At 52.4% G+C, this 19,705-nt stretch overlaps 2 protein-coding genes across 2 annotated transcripts in view; one reads left to right on the plus strand and one right to left on the minus strand.

Moving 5' to 3' along the window:
* CDC42BPA (CDC42 binding protein kinase alpha (DMPK-like)) overlaps positions 1-9,369 on the plus strand; it is a 116,174-nt gene extending 106,805 nt beyond the window's left edge. Inside the window, exons 25-28 of the mRNA XM_008584516.1 lie at positions 3,119-3,236; positions 4,266-4,423; positions 4,826-8,548; positions 8,680-9,369. Coding sequence (XP_008582738.1) covers positions 3,119-3,236; positions 4,266-4,423; positions 4,826-4,957 — 408 coding nt within the window. The 3' untranslated portion in view covers positions 4,958-8,548; positions 8,680-9,369. The remainder of the gene's footprint in view (positions 1-3,118; positions 3,237-4,265; positions 4,424-4,825; positions 8,549-8,679) is intronic.
* A 1,573-nt stretch (positions 9,370-10,942) lies between these two features.
* Positions 10,943-19,705, minus strand: part of ADCK3 (aarF domain containing kinase 3) — a 20,927-nt gene continuing 12,164 nt past the window's right edge. The window contains exons 4-14 of the mRNA XM_008584514.1: positions 18,758-18,832; positions 16,167-16,289; positions 14,792-14,877; positions 14,494-14,634; positions 14,010-14,091; positions 13,837-13,930; positions 13,561-13,702; positions 13,201-13,308; positions 12,950-13,015; positions 12,588-12,674; positions 10,943-11,855 (exon numbers count right to left, since the gene is read on the minus strand). Of these exons, the coding sequence (XP_008582736.1) occupies positions 11,571-11,855; positions 12,588-12,674; positions 12,950-13,015; positions 13,201-13,308; positions 13,561-13,702; positions 13,837-13,930; positions 14,010-14,091; positions 14,494-14,634; positions 14,792-14,877; positions 16,167-16,289; positions 18,758-18,832 (1,289 nt within the window). The 3' untranslated portion in view covers positions 10,943-11,570. The remainder of the gene's footprint in view (positions 11,856-12,587; positions 12,675-12,949; positions 13,016-13,200; positions 13,309-13,560; positions 13,703-13,836; positions 13,931-14,009; positions 14,092-14,493; positions 14,635-14,791; positions 14,878-16,166; positions 16,290-18,757; positions 18,833-19,705) is intronic.

Here is a 19,705-nt window from a genome sequence, read left to right on the forward strand (position 1 = left end):
AGTACGTCAAGTAGAAAATTGGAATTGCAGATATAATCCATTCATTTATTCAGCAAATATTTTTCAGCACCTAACTTTTAGGTGCTAGAGTTTAGAGTTGTCATAATAGCAGTTAGCAGAAGAAATGATGACTAAAGGAATGAGGCTAGAAAGTTGCCAACTATGCACTTACTAATAATCAGGACAAACTGAACTGTCACCCAATAAGCTGAGGTCCCCAAGGGAGTGCGTGTAGATGGGGATGTGCCTACTGAGTGTTTCCCTGGTTTTCTGTGTTTAAGGGACACATGGGAGGACGTTTAATGAAATATGTTAAAGGTAGTTTAAGCATTTAGGCCTTGTCTCTTGCCAAAACTTGTGAAGGATTCAGGTAAGACAGATTTCTGTTAACACTGAATAACCTAAGTCAGGAACAAGCCTAAGTCATGCCACAAACAGTGTGGCAGGCATATGGATGAATTTCTCTGATGTATTCTGTGTCACAGAGAAGTAATATTTTCTGAACCCTAAGTGATTAAAGAAGACTTAGTGTTTTTGAAACAGTAAAATGACGTAGACAATTGTGACATGTTAGAATACACTAGTTAGCTTTGTGCTCTATTGCTTTTGAAAAAAGCATGTTATAGTATGGTCAACCCTAAAAAAATATGTTGGAAGAAAAGATGAGTAGGAAATACACCAATGTTAATAGTATCTGGTGAGTTCACAGGTGACAGTTTTCTGGTCTCTTATGGTTCCATTATTATCCATATATTCTACAGTTCATGTGTATTACCTTTATAGTCAGAAAATGGCAAACAATTTAATGAACTTAGAACTTAGAGAACAACAGCTTCTCTATAAACATATAATATAATAAATGTAAAATTTAAAACCATATAAATGTATTTTCCGATCACTTTTTTTATATGCTAGTGGCCGTGACTATATGTGTATTAGTCCGTTTCTGTTGCTTATAATAAAATATCTGGAACTGGGTGATTGATAAAGAAAACAAAATTTATTGCTTACACGTTTGGAAGCTGGGAAGTCCACAGTGCAGGAAACACATCTGTTGAAGGTCTTGGTGGTGGCAACAGTGACCAGGGGTCTCACATGGCAGAAAAATGGTAGAGCAGAGAGACTGACTCCCTCATTAATACTCTCTTTAAAGTCCTCCAAACCACATCCATGACCACCATTATTAATCCATTCAGTACGTCATGGTCCTACAATCTAGTTTACCTCTTCAAGGCCCCACCTTTCAATTACCATATAGGATTTCCCATCCTTGACAGTTAACAGTGGGGATTAAGCTTCTAATATATGGACTTTGGGGGACACAATTCAATCAACCCATGGCACTGTGTGATTTTCTGACAGTGTAGAAAGCATAAAGAAACCACCCTACCTATAGCATCATATGAAGCCAGTCATCTCTTTTCAAAGGAAAATAGCCTGTTAATACTCTGATTCAGTAAACGAATTGACTTGACTTAAATTGATCCTGTGGAAAAGTCACAAAACTGAGTTTTTGACTACTTTTTATGTGATTTTTTTTCACTGCATTTTCATTGTAGAGTTATGGTCTGGCTTAAGGCATGTAAAGTTGGTGATTACCCCCCTTGCAGCAGATTTGCTATTTTGACGTGACTAGAGGGAAGGGAGAAAGTGACACTGCAGGTGGCTATATGAGTCATTACAAGGGCAGGGGAAGAAAGGCACATAGTGGGACTGGGCCAAGTGTCTTCTTTTTACTCCTATAATTACCATAATCCTCAGGAAAGCCCCATGAGATAGGTATTAGTCCCACAATACAGTTGAAGAAACTGAGGCACAGAGTGTAACTAGCAGGCCTGAGGCCTGTCATCAGTCAGCTGTGGGGCACAGGTGTTTCATCCGCAGCCTGTGCCCACCAGCCACCAAGCTTCCTCTGTGTCACAACTTCTCAGAGCAGCTGAGGGAGGACAGGAGGGTTGGCTAAGACTAGATACCGTGGGCAAGCAAAATTACCATCATGTGGTGGTTATCAAAGAAAAATTAAGAAGGAATAGATAACATTTTCCAAATAAATATGTATAAATCTGCTTATAAATGATAAGAAATTAAAGAGATTCAGCCCATTTGCCTCAGAAAATGTTTTTCGTAAGGCTGGGAACTATATCAACAAATAGAGAAAGTGATGCGAGGAGTAAAAGAGGTGTTAGTAAAATGGCATATACAGTTTGCCTCGCTGAGGATTTGTAAGGACACTGAGATATCTTGCCTCCTCTGGTCCAAAGGGCCGGCCCTCAGGGAGGTGCATGCTTTCTGTCCTCAGCCGTGCTGGGGCGGCTCGGCCTGCACACACCCCGCTGCCCTGCTGTGCGTGCGTGATCTGCAGAGTGTTCTGCGGCCCACCTTCCTACCATGGGCACCAAGATCATCCAATAATTAGATGGCAGACTTTTCAAACTAATGTTCCCAAGTTAAATAACTTAACCTGGGTTGTGACTGTGCCACAATCAGATTTCTGACTCAGTGCTACTGCATGTGAGCCAGTAGAGATGCCTGGTGACTGGGCTGGGAGCGTGCGAATGGCACATTCGGTATCACACTGATAAAACAGCTTCTTGAGAAGAGTGTGATTTTAATTGACTTTCTTCCAAATGGACTTATTCATTGGTTGAATTATCCTAGACAAATGAAAATCTCATACATATTAAAAGCTTTGTTTCAATGTGCAAATGTCCATGTAATTCTACACTCCACTATCACGTCTAACCATGTAACTTTTACTTAACTGTTTCACAACCAAAAAAATGCTTTTGATTGGGAAGAATTTCAAGAAGTATAAGGATGAGTACTAATCCTTGATTGAGGTGAGATTTACTTCCTGTTAAGGTTTTATTACTTTTACGGGTAGGAGGGATTATATAATCTGCTGTTCCTTACTTTGTATCATTCTGGTCACAATTATTTTATTTTACTATTATTATTATTTTATTATTATTATTATTATTTTTTGGTGGCTGGCCGGTGTGGGGATCTGAACCCTATGATAATTTTATTTCTTGATAGTTAGAGTGGAAAATAAACATCTCTGCAGAAAATCAGTTTTTTTCTTGCTGAAGAATGTGTCTTTCTCTTTTGTTCTTAGAACCCTCGGCCTCAGGAAAGTCGGACAGTATTCAGTGGCTCAGTCAGTATTCCATCTATCACCAAATCCCGCCCTGAACCAGGTCGCTCCATGAGCGCCAGCAGCGGCCTGTCAGCAAGTAAGTGGCCCAGGCTGCCAGGAAGGTGCTTCCATGGCAAGGGAGCTGGCTGCCCCCTGCCATTCAGGTCCCATGGGGGGTGTGTTCATCACCTACTCAGCATGCTCACTGCATGCTCGAGTGGTTTCAGGGTCTCAGGCCCTGCTGGGTAATGCCTCCTAGGCACAAGTGCGGTTGTCAAGGAAATAGTCCTGGAGGCCTTCTAGAGCTTGCAGGCCACCTGGGAGACAGACAGACAAATAAGATTACAAATTGTGGTGGTGGGGATGAATTCATGTTAGACAGAATAGTGGTTACTAGAGGTGAGAAAGGGGGAGGGGGCTTAGAAAGAAATTGGTTAATGGACACAAAGAATGGTTACATTTTATAATTAATATGCTAATTATCCTGATTTGATCATCACATATTGTACAGAAGTGTTGATAGTCAACTCTGTACCCCACAAATATATATAATCAATTGTTTTGATAAAAAAAAAGAATAATTAGGGAAGTCTCATCCCCTCCCTAGAGGTGGGTCATGTGTGAGCTATGTTCCATTAGCTGAAAGAAGGTCACTATGGCTACGTGGTAGTAGTGAGGGAGTGGGAGAGGTTGGCAGGGGTCAGAGCAAGCAGGGACTGGAGCCCAAGGTGGTCAACGAATGGCCAGCACATGATTGCAACACGATGCAATCAGTCTTCAAAGCTACAAAAGAGACACACGGACTGTGCTGTGAGCCCCCAGGTGGGACAGACTCAAAGCCATACATCGTTAGTGAGCAGGGCATTCGGGCGGCTGGCACAGCCTGGAGAGTGCTGCTGCTCACCAGGAGTCCCTGGGCTGGCCTGTGACAGAAACAACCATGCAAGATCGCTGGACTCGGGGTTGAGCCTGGGGGCCGTGGTGCCCCAGTTGCACTTACTGTCCATCAGGGGAAGGACGACTGTGGGGCCCGAGAAGGGTAGCTTGTCCCCTCTGAGTCTGCACACTCTCTGAAGGATCGTCCTCTTCCGCATATGTAAAGTTTTGCCTGGATGGTGTGCTGTAGGGTCATCCACACAGAATGGCAGCGCGTTAAAGAGGGAGTTCTCGGGAGGAAGCTACAGTGCAAAGCGGCAGCCTCTGCCCTCCCCATCAGAAGGCTCTTTGTCTTCGGGGGGCATGGACCAAGGAAGCGATGCCCCGGCCAGGGACTATGATGGAGAGGTGAGTGGATCATGGGAGCGGCTGTGCCTGGAGACATCATTATCAAAAAGCCAAGTAATCCCACCAACCCAGGAGGGCCTGGCTGCAGCAGGGGTCTCCATTCACTCGGGGGCAGACAGCCAGTCACTTGGGTTGCAAACAACAGTTTCCCAGAGCCGTTCACCCTTCTATTGGCCTTTGTATGAAATACCTACAGTTCTAAAGGCCTTCAGAAAGGACTCTGAGCATTTATCTTCTGTGCCTCTCACTGAGCTCCCAAAAGAGGTGATGTACTGGCAATATAGAAGCCACATCAGGTCATTTGGTCAGGGTGGCTGAAGGGGATCTGGGGTAACCTGAGCCCCTTCTGTCTCCCTCTTTCTCCTGCTGCTTCTCATTAATGTTTTACTTTGGGCCTTACAGGACTCTGATTCTCCAAGACATTCCACAGCTTCCAATAGTTCCAACCTGAGCAGCCCCCCAAGCCCAGTTTCACCCCGAAAGACCAAGAGCCTCTCTCTGGAGAGCACCGACCGCGGGAGCTGGGACCCGTGAGCTGCAAGAGCACTGGGCCCCCGCGCGGGCGGCTTGTGCTCAGCTCCCTTCCACTCACTTCTTCCCTCACTGTCACTCGTCCCTCCACCTGGGCCTGGATGTGACCAGGGGCTGGCAGCAGTAGCAGGGTAGGGACTCCAGAGTTCTCGCAATGTGACTTGCAGGCCCATGCCCCTCGCCTAACGGTGACGACAAAGGCAGACTTCCATTAAGCAGCTTAGACGAATATTGATTTCATTCCATACACTAGCATTGCTTCAGTAATACTTCACCCCTCCCCCAAATGGTAGCCTACGTAGACAGATCACACGTTGTAAGTGATAAGAATAAGACTAGACAGATTTTGTTTTCACAGTAGAGTCTCATTTTAGTCCCAAAGTAGCGCATGGGATTCTCCACATCGGGAGGGAGAGTCTGTCTCTGGCACACTGAGCTGTCACCTAGCAGCCACTGTGAGTGTCAACCTGATTGTGGCCAGGAAGTCCTTACGAATTAAAACAATGCATATTTTACTACAATACAGAGTTTAAATAAATACATAAATGTAGAAGTTAAATACTGAATGTATATAGTCCAAAGAAGCGTCTTGTATTCAACGAAAGATAGATGCATATATAAAAGAAAGAAATCATTTAATTTAAAAAAAAATGTTTTGTCTGTTTCCCAGTTAAGTAATGTAAAAGGTAGAAAAGTCTCCAGATGACATTCATAGAATGGGCGTGAGAGAAATCAGAGTTCCTGTAGGACCCTGTTCTCAGTCTGGTCACAGGCTGCAGTCACCTGGGGAGCATTAGAAACCATTGCAGACCCCGGTTCCGTTGGTTTGGAGTGCAACCTGGACACCAGAGTTTTACTGCTTGCAGCCACATCAGCAACAGCATAAAAAGGCAAGCTCACCTCTACCCACGACATTTCTTTTTCTAGAGGTGGAATTCGAACCACACTTCTAATTTTTCATTATATTTTGATATCTTCTGCAGATAAATGTAGAAATACAGTTCTGTCACCTTCTGATCCCTTCCATCTGAAAGGACACAGGGAGTGTCGTGGCTTCTGAAGGTCCATTAAAAAGGTTCAGAAAAATGCTTTTTTCCCCTGGGCTAATCCTGTCCCTACCTAAGTTACAGTGAGGTGTCCATCCTGGGGCTGGAGACGGCTTCCCAGGGAAGAGTCTTGTTTTGTTGAGGGTGAGTGTGAGCTTCCTCAGATAAGCCTGGGCAAAAAGGCTTTCATTACCAAATAATATAAACCTCAAAAGCAAGGACTTGAACAGCCTTAACCAAATATTCTTCCCCATACCCAGTGGAAAACGGATGTAATTAACCCCAGTACACAGGCAAGAAGTTAGCCCAGCATGGCCGTTTTGACTGAATTTCTCCCTCAGTTGCTGTATTGTGTTGTTAGATACATTTCCATTTGAATTCCTGCTGTTTTAATTGCCATAAGGAAATGAGATACAGAACCAGAAGAACTTATTTCTACAGAGTCATTTCACCAGTTAAGCACATGAGTAGAGAAAGATAAAAATAAAAATATCTCATGGAAGTAAAGAGAATCTGCCTCTCTTTTACTTTTCATCTAAGTTTCTCTGAGAAATAGAAAAAAGATTTTCTCCTCTCTTTGAGATTCCGCTAAAATGCAGAAAGTTGTCCAGCAGTTACTAATCTGGGATTGCAGTGTCCAAGCCCTGTCATGTCAGCACTGACATCGGGGACTTCACCTGCCCTCTGCTGCTGCAGGGAGCTGAGGCCATGTCCAGGGTGACACTACTTCATGGAGATGTCACTGAGACCTGGTGAGGGGGAAGGATTCTGATGCGGGATTATATCATAGATGGTCATAATAGGAAATTTTAAAATGACAGCTTTAACACGTGAAACATTCTGGATTCGGTATTGGCTCAGATTTGATTATATTTTATTCTGGAGGGTGTAATTCACTGCATGGTTCTAATCTCCCGGATCATTTTGCTTTCGGAAAAGAAGAGTCATGCAGAATTACTTCTGTACATCCAAACATCCAGGGTCAGACCTCGAGTTTGGCCGTTGCCCTGTGACTCTGGGAGCTCCGTACCCTGGGCACTTCACATGAGCGGGAATCGACTTGCCAGCTACTGCTGGGGGCTGCTCCCCTCCTGTCCTGCTCGCCCTCCCTGTCTTCTTTCCTTTCCCTCCCTTTTCCTCTCTTTCTTCTCTTCCCAGAGAGAGCTGAGATTGACAGGGCTCTCCACTAAGCCATTGCTTTGTGGCTTTGACAACTAATTGTGAATTTTTGTTGCTTATAGGTTCTTATTTTTCAAAGGATGCTTTTAGGATCAAAATATAACCCTACGTAACTCTAGGCTCCACTACAATGAGTCATACTCTTCAGCCTCCTGACAGGGCAGGAGAGAGAGAGTGTCTGAAGGCTCTCCTGGGCTGCCAGGCTGACTGGCAGCTTGTTCGTATTAACCCAGTGGATTGCACCACAGCACTTTCTGGTTTTGCCACTGCAATCGTAAGTAGTGTCAGCAGTCGTACAGAGCAGCCCCAAATATATTTAGATTCTAAAAGAGAACTTTGGGAGAGAAACACTGCCAGGGGTAATAGTTTTGGGGGAGATTTTCACAAGATAATGATCGTCCTCCTGAGCTTATCCCAACCTTCAGAAGTTCCCGAGGAGAGTGATTTGAAAAGACGAGGACTAAGTTCCAGGGCAGCAAAACATGATGATCATGCAAAGGGTCAGCAACGAAGGCCACAGAAAAGGTGTTTTATCCCTGTCCGAAGTCATCCTTTGTTTTTGTGCAGGACTTATTTCTCTCCTCAATAGAAAGGAAAAGTACATTCAGAGGCATGCCTGGCATGGTCTGTATGTGTTGGTATTTGGTGGTATGTCCAGCCAATTTGTCGTCTCCTCTTGAATTCTGACTGATCTTGTCATGTGCTTTGGGTACATAAAATTATATATATGTATTTTTTTCTTTTTGCCAAAAACAAAAGCCTTCTTCCTTGTTGAATGATTGCTAAAGCAGATTTTACTTCTTTAGTGGTTAAAATATATATTCATATACATATTTACACATAGACAGACACGCACACTACACTTAGTGGGCTACGTTCTTTCCCAGGGAGCACAGCTTTGTGGCTAGGAGATAGGACTAGGAAGGGCCCATCTGTCTGGTTTTCCAATCAGTGCTTGTACCTAGGCTCCAGAGGAGAATCTGAAATTCCTGTTACGTTTACAGCAACAGTCTGTCATTCCCTGGCTGCCTTTCAGTCTCTATCTCCTATCCAATGGTTAGAATCACGTCATTTTGTTACTTAGTGACCACATCTATTTCTGAGAAAGACCAGTGGCATTTATTTGGATCTCAGGTATCATTAAAGAAAAGCCAGAGCAGGGCAGGTGGCCATCCTAACTCACCCGATGTAGTAGGACTGATTGCTGGCCTTAGGCAGTGATCACAAACCCCGCAGTCTCCTAGCTAAGTGGGCCTGGCTAAGGCGCAACGTCCCCTTGCTGACCAGAGGGGCACCTGGAGCAGCCCGACGCTCCTGCTGTGGGCCAGACTTTGCTGTAGCCACGTGCACCGGGCACAACGGGAACTAGTTCTAGCTAAGTGGGCCTGGCTAAGGCGCAACGTCCCCTTGCTGACCAGAGGGGCACCTGGAGCAGCCCAACGCTCCTGCTGTGGGCCAGACTTTGCTGTAGCCACGTGCACCGGGCACAACGGGAACTAGTTGGGCACTTGCTTCCCCACCTCTTCCCGACCCAGCCCCTGATTTAGAAGAGCTGCATGATATTTCATTGAGGCCCTTTGAAAACGTCTTTCCTTGTTATGACTTTAATCCTTGCTCAAGTCCAGAGTTCTCTGTGGAGCGTGCTGGAGAAGGAGAGCCTTGCCTCGGCGGGAGTGCGGCCTCCCGTCCTCAACCAGCAGGCCAGGGACAGCCGCTATGCGCAAGACACCGTGGCAGTCATGGGGACACCGCCTCACCCACATCCACCTTGAAATCCCCTGAAGACAAAATGACCTGCCTTTTTATTTGATAGTGTGATATCATTTATTTTATAAATTTTTTAGGGTTTTTTTCTCATTGTAATATTATTGTACAGTTTTGCATGGTCTAGGTGTAATCATTTTTTGTTTAGAATATAATGCTGACAAATGTGTGTGTATGGAAGGGGAAAAACTATTGCTTTGGCTTTTATCACTCCTTATTTTATTGTTTGGTTTTATGCCCTCAATGTCTTAGGGAGCTTTATGAGATTCTCTGCTACCAAACAATGATGTGGATTCTTTTGCACAGAAATATTTAAGATGGGATAGTAAAAAATGTAACAAAGGTTCCTCACCAATATTTTATGTTGGTATCACTTAATATTAACCAGACTTTGATGTACTGCAATAAAACAGGGGACTGTTAGAACTGAGTATTTTGTCGTCCGCCCCCCCCCCCCTCCCCATTTAAAAAGTGAGCAGTGGAGAAAAGGCGATGACTCTCGATGTTTTCTCTGATCCTGCTTTCGGCTCATCCCTCCTCGTCCACGCTTCCTCCTTGCACTACAAGGCATTCGTAGGCCCCTGTGGTTTAGCCTGAGACTTTCTTAGTTTCTTCATTAGCTCAGGTAAGATTAATGGTAAATTCTCTTGAAGCTTTCCACTCCCCTCTTTTCAAACCTTCCCTCTTACTGTCTGGTCTACAAGAGCAAGCTCTGCCTGCACAGGGTTTCGCGAGCAGCCTTGACAGTGTAAATGTGGAGCAGTTTGGTTTTATGCCTGCTTATTGCAGTCGATCAGTAGCCACTTCAAACAAGCGTTAGTGTTAAACTGCTTTTGCTGAGTGGGAATCGTACATCTAAGGACACACAGGAAAGGTTGGGGGTGGTCTTAAAGAAAATGCTAAACTGGCTGCAGCTAAACAGTTACTCTGAGGACCCTCCCTGTTAGCATTTCCCACGTAATTGACACTTTTGACTGTTGGTTGATTCCTCATAACGTGTGCCGTGCTTTAGAGGCAGCAGCTATGCAGTGGTTTAGAACAGGGCTTGGTAATCTTTTTCTGTAAAGGGCTGCCTAATATTTTTGGCTTTGCAGGCTATGTATATAGTCTCTGTTACAGCTACTCAGCTCTGCTGTTACAGTGCAAAAACGGCCTTAGACAACATGTAAATAAGTGTGAGTGGTTGTGTTCCAATAAAACTTTACTTTAAAAAACTCACTGGGCCACATTTGGCCCATGGACTGTAGTTTGCCAGCCCCTGGTTTACTCTAGTTAGTGTCGACAGTGAGACCACACTAACTAGCCTTGTTCCAAATCTCCCGGCTCCACCACTTAAACCCTGAGCGTCAGTGTTCTCCTGTGTCATAGTTACATGTGAAGTTACATGTGAAGTGCTGAGAACAGCGTCTAGCCTGCAGCTCAGTGTTGTGTCATTATTGACCATCAAAGCCTACAGTAACAAATACTCTTTCTGTCTGTGCTACCACAAGTCCAGCCCTTCACTAGATGTTAGGGATTTAAAGATACAGCCCTGGGAAACCGTGTTCTCACGCCATGTCCTTCAGCGTGAACCGGGTTAGCCCCAGGAAGAGCCACTTTCAGGCAGTGTTCCTCCATGGCGGCTGCTCTCTACAGTGTGTTTCCCTGAGATGCAGGCCCAGTGCTGCTCCTGCTGGCTGGTGTCGCCATCTTCCCACAGTTGCCAGTGTCAGCATGGACAGTTGCATTAGCGTGGCGGGAACAGCGACACCACAGCATCTTCCCATCCTCTGACCCCTGCCCCTCTCCTTTACAATGAACATGGCCGAGCCTTCCATTTCAGGTACCGAGGGCCTCACGCTGGGAATGGGTGTGCAAACCGTGCTAGCGGGTCTCTGCGGTCACCATCGGATCGGAGGACCCTTTACTGAGAGATGCCATCACCACAATGCTAGAAAGGGTGGGCCACCGTCGTTCTCACAGTTCTTAAAGGACACAATGGTACAATCAATCACCAAAGCACTTTTCACAAGCACTTTTTTTAATTGAATTGAAACAAGTAACTTAGATCATTACAAGACATACATACAAAAATTCGCAGAGCCTGTGCTGACCCTTCAGGTTTAAGCAGTGACCCCGTGCCTCTCCCCTGACAGATGCCCGGCAGAGGTGAGCTGTGCTGGGCTCGCTGGCCGTCCCTGACAGGCCTCAGTCCTCTGCAGACATTCAGTTGTCAGAAGGTGTAAGAACAGCCGGAGCAGGCAGGCTGCCCGTGGTCAGGTAGTGCTCGCTGGCACTGTTCACAGTGGCACTTCTCCTGGCTCCAAACCGCAGGCGGAAAACACAGATCTTGTTCTAGAAACGCACACACGGACCTGATGCTCCACAGTTAACAACCGAACCCAAAAAGCCTTCTCTTTTGTGTTTTTGGTTTTTGTTGTGGTGGCGGGACTTGAAAGGAGGACTCTTTCTGCTAAACATTCTCCCGTTAGGGAACAGGAGGAGAGAATGAAATGGCCTCGATCTAGAGTTGCTTCCGAGGGGGAACGAGGAACGGGCAGATCTCACCAGTCGTTTCCATTGTCGTGCCTCTGGCCCCGCCACCAGGTAGCAGTAAAACCGTGTGACGCACAGGCTGCGGGGCCAGCCTACTGCGGGGCCTGCCTGCTGCGGTAGCTGCTGTAGGCCTCCTCGAACATGGCTTTGCAGGGGAAGCGGGCCTTCAGCTTGGAGCAGATGAGGAAGGAGCCCCCCATCTTCCTGTGCAGGGAGTAGGTCTCCTCGGGTGGGGGGATGAGGCGGTGCTTCAGCATGACGGGGATCAGGTTGTGGATCTTCTCGGTGGTGCTCTGGGTGCCAAAGTCAAAGGGCTCGTCCGAGGCGAAGGCCTCCCCCAGGATGAGGATGGCGTCCAAGTGCGCGTCTTCCATGGCCTGGGGGAGGAGGAGGGACAAATAGCGACAGGGCTCAGCCCCATGCGGCCCTGCAGTTCCCGTTAGAAGTTAAGGACAGTGTAAGGCAGGTGAGTCCTTTGTTTTTAAGTAACCGTAGCAGGGCCATAAACTGGTCCCATAGGGGCCAGGAAAATGACATCAGTGTGTGACCTGGGCCGGATGTGGGACAAAAGGGAGTGGTGGGGCCTGGGGCAGAGTCCAGTGTGAGCCCTGCCTACAGGCACTCAAACTTGTGATGTTTTTATAAAATCCTGTTCTTGCCAAAAAGAACAGCCTGAGCTGCTGCTCTCTGATCCTTGCCCTCTGCCCAGGGAAGCTTACACCCCATCTGCCCTCCCGCTCGGACAAGCCCATGGACACTCATCTAAGTGGGCAAGAGGGAGCTTCACAGCAAGTCCCCCAAGTCCCCCAGCTCACCTGCCCCCGAGCCCTGCCCTCTGACAGTCTCATGCACAGAGGCGCTGGGCAGGGTGGGGCTGGGCCCGGCTTCCAGACTGTACCCAAGGAGGCCCAGGGCTCTATGGGGACCCCTCAGGGGCAGCTGTTCCCTGTGCTTTTATCCATTTATATACTGAGGTTCCACTTAAGATTTCAAAGGAAAAAGCGGCCCATGCCCATGCTCCCCAGCCCACCCGGCAGCCGCACCATCCCCACTCCCCAGCAGGGCCTTGTGGAGCACCAGAGTCCGTGGGGCCCTTGGGAGACGCTCACCTTAACCTCGTAGCCAGTGAGGAACTTCATCTCTATGGATTTCTTGCGCACAGCCTCCCTGTCCCTGTCAGCAGCAGCCCTGATGATCTGGGCAGAAGCACAGAAAGAAAAGCTGAGGGTCCAGGGAGCCAAACGCCAACCACCTACCTGCCTACCCCACTTTTACCCTTCTGTTTTCCAGACCCCAGGCCTGGAGGCCACAGCCAGGGCTGAGAGTCCAGCTGGGCCGTGGCCTGCCCACTGTCAGCAGACCTAGGGGCAGGGGCCCAGTTACTCCCCTACCCTCCAAGTCCCCCAGCTTCCTGTCCCACCCAGCCTTAGAAAAATGGGGGCCAAGGCCAGGGCCTCTCTCCTGGCCTTACCTGAATGTAGAGGTCAGTGAAGGACCTGTCATATTCCCGTGTTGCCCCAAAGTCCAGAAGAGCCACCTGGGGATGGAGACACCGGGGGAAGGTTGGCTCTTGTGTCAGGGCAAGGGACAGGGGAGGGCGGATGCCATAGAGGGGATCTCTTCAAGGTCAAGCTAAGATCTCCGCATCCCAGAGCCGCCTACTCTGCTGACTTTCCTGGGGAAGGGGCAGCCAGGGGCTCACGTGTCCCGCACAGGGCTCACCTTGTGCAGCTGGGGGTCATAGAAGAAGTTGGACCAGTTGGGGTCTGTCTGCATGAAGTGAAACTCGAACAGCTCCCTCAGGCACAGAACCAGGATGTTGTAGCAGATCTGGGGACAGGAGGGGGTCCTGCGTCAGGCAGCACCACCCCAACTTCTGCCCAGGTGGTGGCTGAGTCCCATGTACCGCCTGGGTTGGGGAAGGTGGCAGTTGCCCTCCTTTCCCCTTAAGTCCCCTGGCCCTGCTTCCATAGCAAGTGCCTTGGGGCTCTAAGACCACGTTCATACCATTCACAGCTCACAGGTCACCAGCAACAGGCGGCACAGCAGGGACACCCCACCCTGTCTGCCACCCAGACATACCTCGTTCCGAATCTCCTGGCTCAGCCCCTCAGCCTGGTCCAGGGGGAAGCCGGACACCAGCTCCGTGGTCAGCACGTGGGGGCTGCAGAGCTCGTCCACGATCTCAGGCACGTAGAAGAAGGGGTGGTCCTTCAGCAGCTCCCTGGGGGGGAGGTCACAGCTGGTCACAGCCCCTCCACACCCCGTCCCCTGGGACAGCCCACCAGGAGGGTCCTGCTCCTTTGGGGGACGCCGTCCGCACTCGGGGCTGAGGGCCTGCCCCGCAGGGAGCCGCACCTGAACTTCCTGGCGCAGGTGGCCTCCCTCTGGTAGTCGCACTCGAGGGCCAGCTCCCGTCGCAGCACGTCGATCAGGTGCTCAGGGAACAGGCCTGGGTGGGGAGGGGCGTCAGGGTGGGTCCCCAGAGCCCATCCCAAGCACCTGCCACCCACTCGTGCCCTTGCTCAGACCTTCTGGGAGCATATTGCTCATGTTCAGCACGGCCATGAGGTTGGTGACGTCACTGTTGATGCTCTGGGCCACGCCGGGGTACTGCGGGGCAGGAAGGGGTCAGCCAGCCCCACATCACACCTCAGACAGACCAGAGCTAAGACCCGAAAATGCCACCCGGCCCCGGGCCCATCATGACCGTGTTCTCCACCTTCTACTCCCACCACCTATATCCCCCATTACCAGGAATAGCCACCAACCCAGGGTCCCCTCCCTCCACCTCGGGCACCCAAGAGACACACATCACTTGTCCCCTGCCCCTGCCTATTCCAAATCAACCTTGTCACCCCTCATAGCCATTCATTTAGCAAATGCTTCTCAAGCACCCAGTGCACCCAGACGCTGGGGACAGAAAGACAAGGTGAGACGCAGGCCCTGCCCTGACAGAGAGGGTGCCCTAGGGGATGTGGGGTGTGGAGGCCCTATGCAGTGCGTCTGGGGTACCTGGATCTTCATGGCCACTTCGCGGCCACCCTTCATGCGGGCCAGGTGCACCTGCCCAATGGAGGCGGCTGCAAAAGGCCGCTCCTCAAAGTACTCCAGCTTGTCCCGCCAGTTGGGACCCAGGTCCTTGTTGAGGGTTTTCTGGAGAGAAAGGCCAGGGAGGGGCCGTGAGTGCAGCCTCGCCACCTGTGACACCCTGAGAAGTACCCGGTCTGCCCGCTGCCGCAGGGCCACCACTCCCCTCTGACGATGGGGGCCGAGGGACTGAAGCCGGCAGGCATGCCACCGCCGGGCTCACCGTCATCTGCTTTAGCGGCATGAAGTCGGCGCTCTGCCGCACCCGCTCAAAGATCTTGGCCAGATGGGGGTTGATGAAAGCGTCGTCTGGAAGGCACGAGAGAAGTCAGCAGAGGGCAGCCGCTTACCTTGACACGGCGGCCACCCGGTCACCCTGTGCATGGTGCACCCTCCTGGAGCCCGGCACCGGGAGGGAGGCCAAGGTGCTGTTCGCCCCTCTACACGCTGGAACCCGAGGCTCACGGCAAGCGACAGGCCCGACACCACTCAGCAGGCCCAGCTGCGCTGCCTCCTTGCACCCTGGGAGCGCCTCTCCCACCTGCACGCAGGCTCCTGGGCTGTGCACACAGTAAGGGCAGCGACAGAGGTGCCCCGCCTGGGCACGCTGCAGCCAGGGATGCGACACGGCCCACACGCATGGGTGAGCAGTTACTCTTGGCCACATGGCCCGGCTGGCAGCTCTGCACTCCCCCCGTGACCCGGGAAGGTGGGTTTTTAGACATGTTCACACCTGCAGCCGCCCTACGGGGAACCCGCTCTCATGAACATCCACCAAAAGGTCAAAAGGAACCCAAGGTATTGCACGTGAGTCCCCCACGCACTCGCAGCCCGGCCTAGCGCGATGATCCCGTGGGGCAGCTCCCGGTGCACGGTGCCCGCCCCTTCTCCCAGCTGTCCTTAACCTAAGGTGCTGCACGTGGAGTCACGGAGTTTGAGCATCAAAGGATTCCAGACATGCACTGCCTGCAGGCCTTCCAGAAAGTCCGCGCTGAGCTGCACGACCACAGGCAGCGACCCATGTCATGGCCACCCTGAGTTAGCCCCTGGTTCCATTGTGGCCCATTGGCACATCCACTGGTGGCTGTGCAGGTGAGCTTGCTCCCAAGGCTCCACTCAGTGCCAGCTGCAGGCCACTCGTCCCTGTTGAGCTCCAGCACGAGGCCTGGGGCCCCTCCAGCACTGGCCCTGCTCTTGGGGCCATCTCCCCATCCTTCCTTCCTGGGGGTCACAAATGCCGGGTCCCCAACGTCACTCATGGCAGGCCTGTGAACCCCCCACACCCCTATAACCAACATGGCAGAGCAGCGGGACTCTCACCAGCTGTCGGCACAACTTCTGGGTATTTCAAAACACCCAGAAAAAGGCAAGAATGCCTGGGGGCTCCTGTCTCAGATGCTTTTTGTAAATGCCCGCACAGCCCAGTCTCCGAGGACGCATGCAAGCAGCAGGAGTTGGTCGCCAGAAAACACCCCTCCCTGCCCCCCACATCCTGCCCACCAGCGTCCACTGAGTCCAGGCACAGTGCCCTGCACCCCTGCCCCTTGCAGTTGCCAGTCCCTCGCCCAGGGCAGAGGCAGCCCGCCGGCGACACTCACCCTGGATGCTCAGCATCTGGCCCAGCTTGAGCGCCGCGCCACGCACCTTGCACAGCGTGCTCACGATGCGCTCCGCGTTCGCCTCCGACAGGAAGGGGCTGGAGTCCAGCACGGCCTTCTTTCCTGAGGGTGCCAGCAGGGTCAGCACGGCCGCTCCAGGGCTCTGGGAGTGCCACGGGTAAAGCCTGCCCCAAGCCTGACCAAGGGGGCTCAGGCAATGCCTGTGTCCTCCTGGGCATCCAAGCCCACCTCCCACATCCACCTCCACGGTGCTCCCCAGGCCCTGCACCAGCACTCCCCTGACGCACACATCCAGGTCAAACACACACACGGGGCCTCTTCCTCATATCACGCCCATGGGGATTGGGGGGTGAGGGCTGCATGCAAGGGCATGATCAGCTGGAGATGGGGCAGCATGGGGAGGAAGGGACCCGGAGGGACCCAATCGGCAGTGCCCCAGGCGAGGACTGCCAAGTCTTCGCCCTGCACCCCTCTCCCAGTGCATTGGGTGAAGGTCTTTTGCAACCCAGGAGTCAGTGTGCATTTGCCACGTGGGGCAGAGAGCTGTAGTGAGAGCCCATCCGCAAGGGAGGGGAGCTCGGGGTCAAGGACAGCACACAGCCCTGCTGCTGTCTTGCCTCTCCCCGCTGCCCACAGAGGCCCCGCAGCTCAGTGCACCAGCTGGCCGTGGCAAACACACAGTGATCCCCAAGGTGCAGGTGACCTCTGGCCAGTACACTGGGGTGGGAGGTCAGGCTGCAGGAGGCCGGCTGCGTCCTGCCATCAGCCGGCGGTGCAGCCATGGGAAGGCAGACCCTTCACTGGCTTCAGTCCGCGCTCCCAGCTATCAGCTCAGCCCTGCCTCAGTCGTGAGTCTGCCTTGTGCAGAGTACGGAGAGGCCTGAGCAGGGGTCTGCGCTCCTCAGTACCCCACTTTGCTGGGCCTTCAGCCCTTGTGACCTCCAGGGCTTTTCCTGCTCTCTGTCCTGTGAGTCTAGTTAGCTCAGAAGACCCCAAAGGCTGCAGTGTGGCTTCCTCCTCTGCCCCACAGTGCCTGGCACGTGCCACAGCTCACAGCACTACGGCCTGGCACTATGTGCTCGGGCAGAACTGAGCCGGGTCCTCAGCAAGGGAACAGAAGAGGTGGCATGCCCCCAACTCCAGAGAGGCTCTCCAGGGGCAGAGCTCAGCTAGGCCAGTCAGTGTCTTCCTGGCCAAGGGGTGCCAGGGCCTGGCAGGGAGCTGGAGCACAGCTTGGGTCTGTCCAGGGCCGTCCTGCCCTGGCTTACGCCCCAGGTCCTACTCTCAGGGCTACTGGTCCTTGGACCCCTTGACCCCCAGCCTTGGGCCACCACTGTCCCTGACAAAGGACACCAGCTGTAACCTTGAAGCCCATCTGGCCTCCTCTCTGCTTGGACGAGGTGGGACGAAGAGCAGCGAGCTGTGGGAGGGCAGCAGGGGAGTGTGCCCGGGGAAGGCTGGCCGCTCTTTCCAGAGAAACCCAGGCTCCACTCCCACAGTGCCTCAGCACCAGCACTAAAAATACCCCTGCTAAATCCTCTCGCTCCTCTGGCCCCTTCCAAGGACATATGTGATGCCCTGTGTCCCCAGGGCTCAGGGGCCCGTGGGGATGGGCTGGTGCCCTCTCTCCAGGACAGAGAGGCTTGTGGGCAAAGATGGGCCATGCAGGCAGCCTGCAGCCAGTGCTGTGGGGGCTGCAGTGCAGCTGGACAGTGCGGTGTCACTGGGGTCCCCATGGACGGTGTGGAGATGCAAGATGCCAGAAAGAGCTGACATTCCCTGAATGGGCCGGGGGCAGGGGGGACCCAGTCCCGAGGTCCAAGTCCATCTTGGCCCTCACCAAGCAGATGGTCTCAGTGCTGCTCTCATGGGACCCGGGCCCCGCAGAAGGGGATGCCCCTCTGGACAGACTCCACACCCACCTCCTCCCCACCTGGCACCCTCCCCGGTGGGGGCAGAGGGAGCCTCGGCTGCTGACCCCCATCATCACAGCACCATGGACACCCCAAAGTTTCCGTGGGGCCAGTCCGCAGAACATTCTCCACAGAGGGCCTGGGCCCAGCAGCCACCCGGACTAGGCGGGATGGATATTCTGACATGACCCTGGCCTGACCCTGGGTGGCAGAGGACAGAGGGATGGTGATGTTACCTCAAAGACAGGCCCAGGAGAGGTCACCGCCTCCCCAGTCACGGAGTCCCCGTGGGGTCTGTCCCAGCAGCACACACCTCTCCTGCCCCAGCTGCCCACGTCCCTCATCCCAAACAAATGGGAGCCCTGGGCACCTGATCAGGGCACAGGGGTGCGGGGTGCGGCAGCAGGAGCAGCTGAGCGACCACATGGGGCAGGAAGGGGGAGCAGCTTCCAAGCCTCAAACCCTCTGAAGTGGGTCAGTGTCTTACAAACAGCCTCGCAAGCCCAGGGGCCCCATTTACATGGAACACGATGGGAAGGGGGTCCCTGGAGGAAGGACATGAGGCTGACACCCCCCAAAGCACAGGTGGGGCCAGGGGCGACAGGCTCAGCCCTCCCAGGGCCTCCCCAGCCCCTCCCACTGCAGGGCCCCGCTCACCTGTGGGGTCCTCAGGGCGGAGGCTCTTCTTGGCGACCTCGGCCAGTGCCCCGAAGCCCAGACCCACAGCCAGACCTGCAAGGAGGGGACACGGGCACTCAGCGGTCACCGGCCAGAGCAGTGCCAGCCAGTCTCTGCTGCTGGTGACGCTGCTGGGAAACGTGCTGGAAAGGAGGCAGCACAAATGGGAAGCTGGACCAGGGATGGTCCGTGGGCCGAGGACATGGCGATGACACTGGCACCCCCCTTGGAACTCAGCCATCCACTTCAAGTCTGCATGAAGAGCCTCCAACAACCTAGAATTCTGTCATTCAATTCACTGTCACAGGAAGAGCATCACCACAGCAATCAAAGGCAGTCAGTAGTGGCAGCTGGGCCCTTCTGCAAAAGCAAAATATAGGGTGTCCCATCCGGCCCGTGACCAGGCGGGCACTGACAGTGGTCTGAGGACGATGGGGCACCTCCCACACCCCCCTTTCCCAGTCTTCGAAATCAAAGTTCATTAACACCTCACTTATCCAAAAATCAGTCACTGGAGGACCCCGACTGTTCAGTAGAGGCCCCTGAGGAGACCAGAAGGTGATGCTAAGGCCGGCGGGAAGCCCAGGAGCAGCTCAGGGCCCCTCTTGCTTTAGCCCCACCCCAGCACTGCCCAGGGCAGCACAGGGCTGGCAAGGCCGGACGGAAGAACGCATGGATGGGCACACTGATCCCGGCCAGGGGCAGCCAGCAAAGCTACCCGGGCCAAGCAGGCCTTGGGGGCACAAGAGCCCCCACACCCAGGTAGGCATGCAGTTGCCCGGGGACCACAGCAGGGCGCTGTGTTTAAGGGACATGTGTCCATGTCTCCCAAATATCCTTCCATGATTATGCATTACTTTTATGAAAAATATTGAACTCATTAAATTTTTTTTTTTTTTTCCTTTTTTTGTCTTTTTTCGTGTCCGG

Source organism: Galeopterus variegatus, unplaced genomic scaffold (genome assembly GCF_000696425.1).
Source record: "Galeopterus variegatus unplaced genomic scaffold, G_variegatus-3.0.2 Scaffold3290, whole genome shotgun sequence".
NCBI lineage: Eukaryota > Metazoa > Chordata > Mammalia > Dermoptera > Cynocephalidae > Galeopterus > Galeopterus variegatus.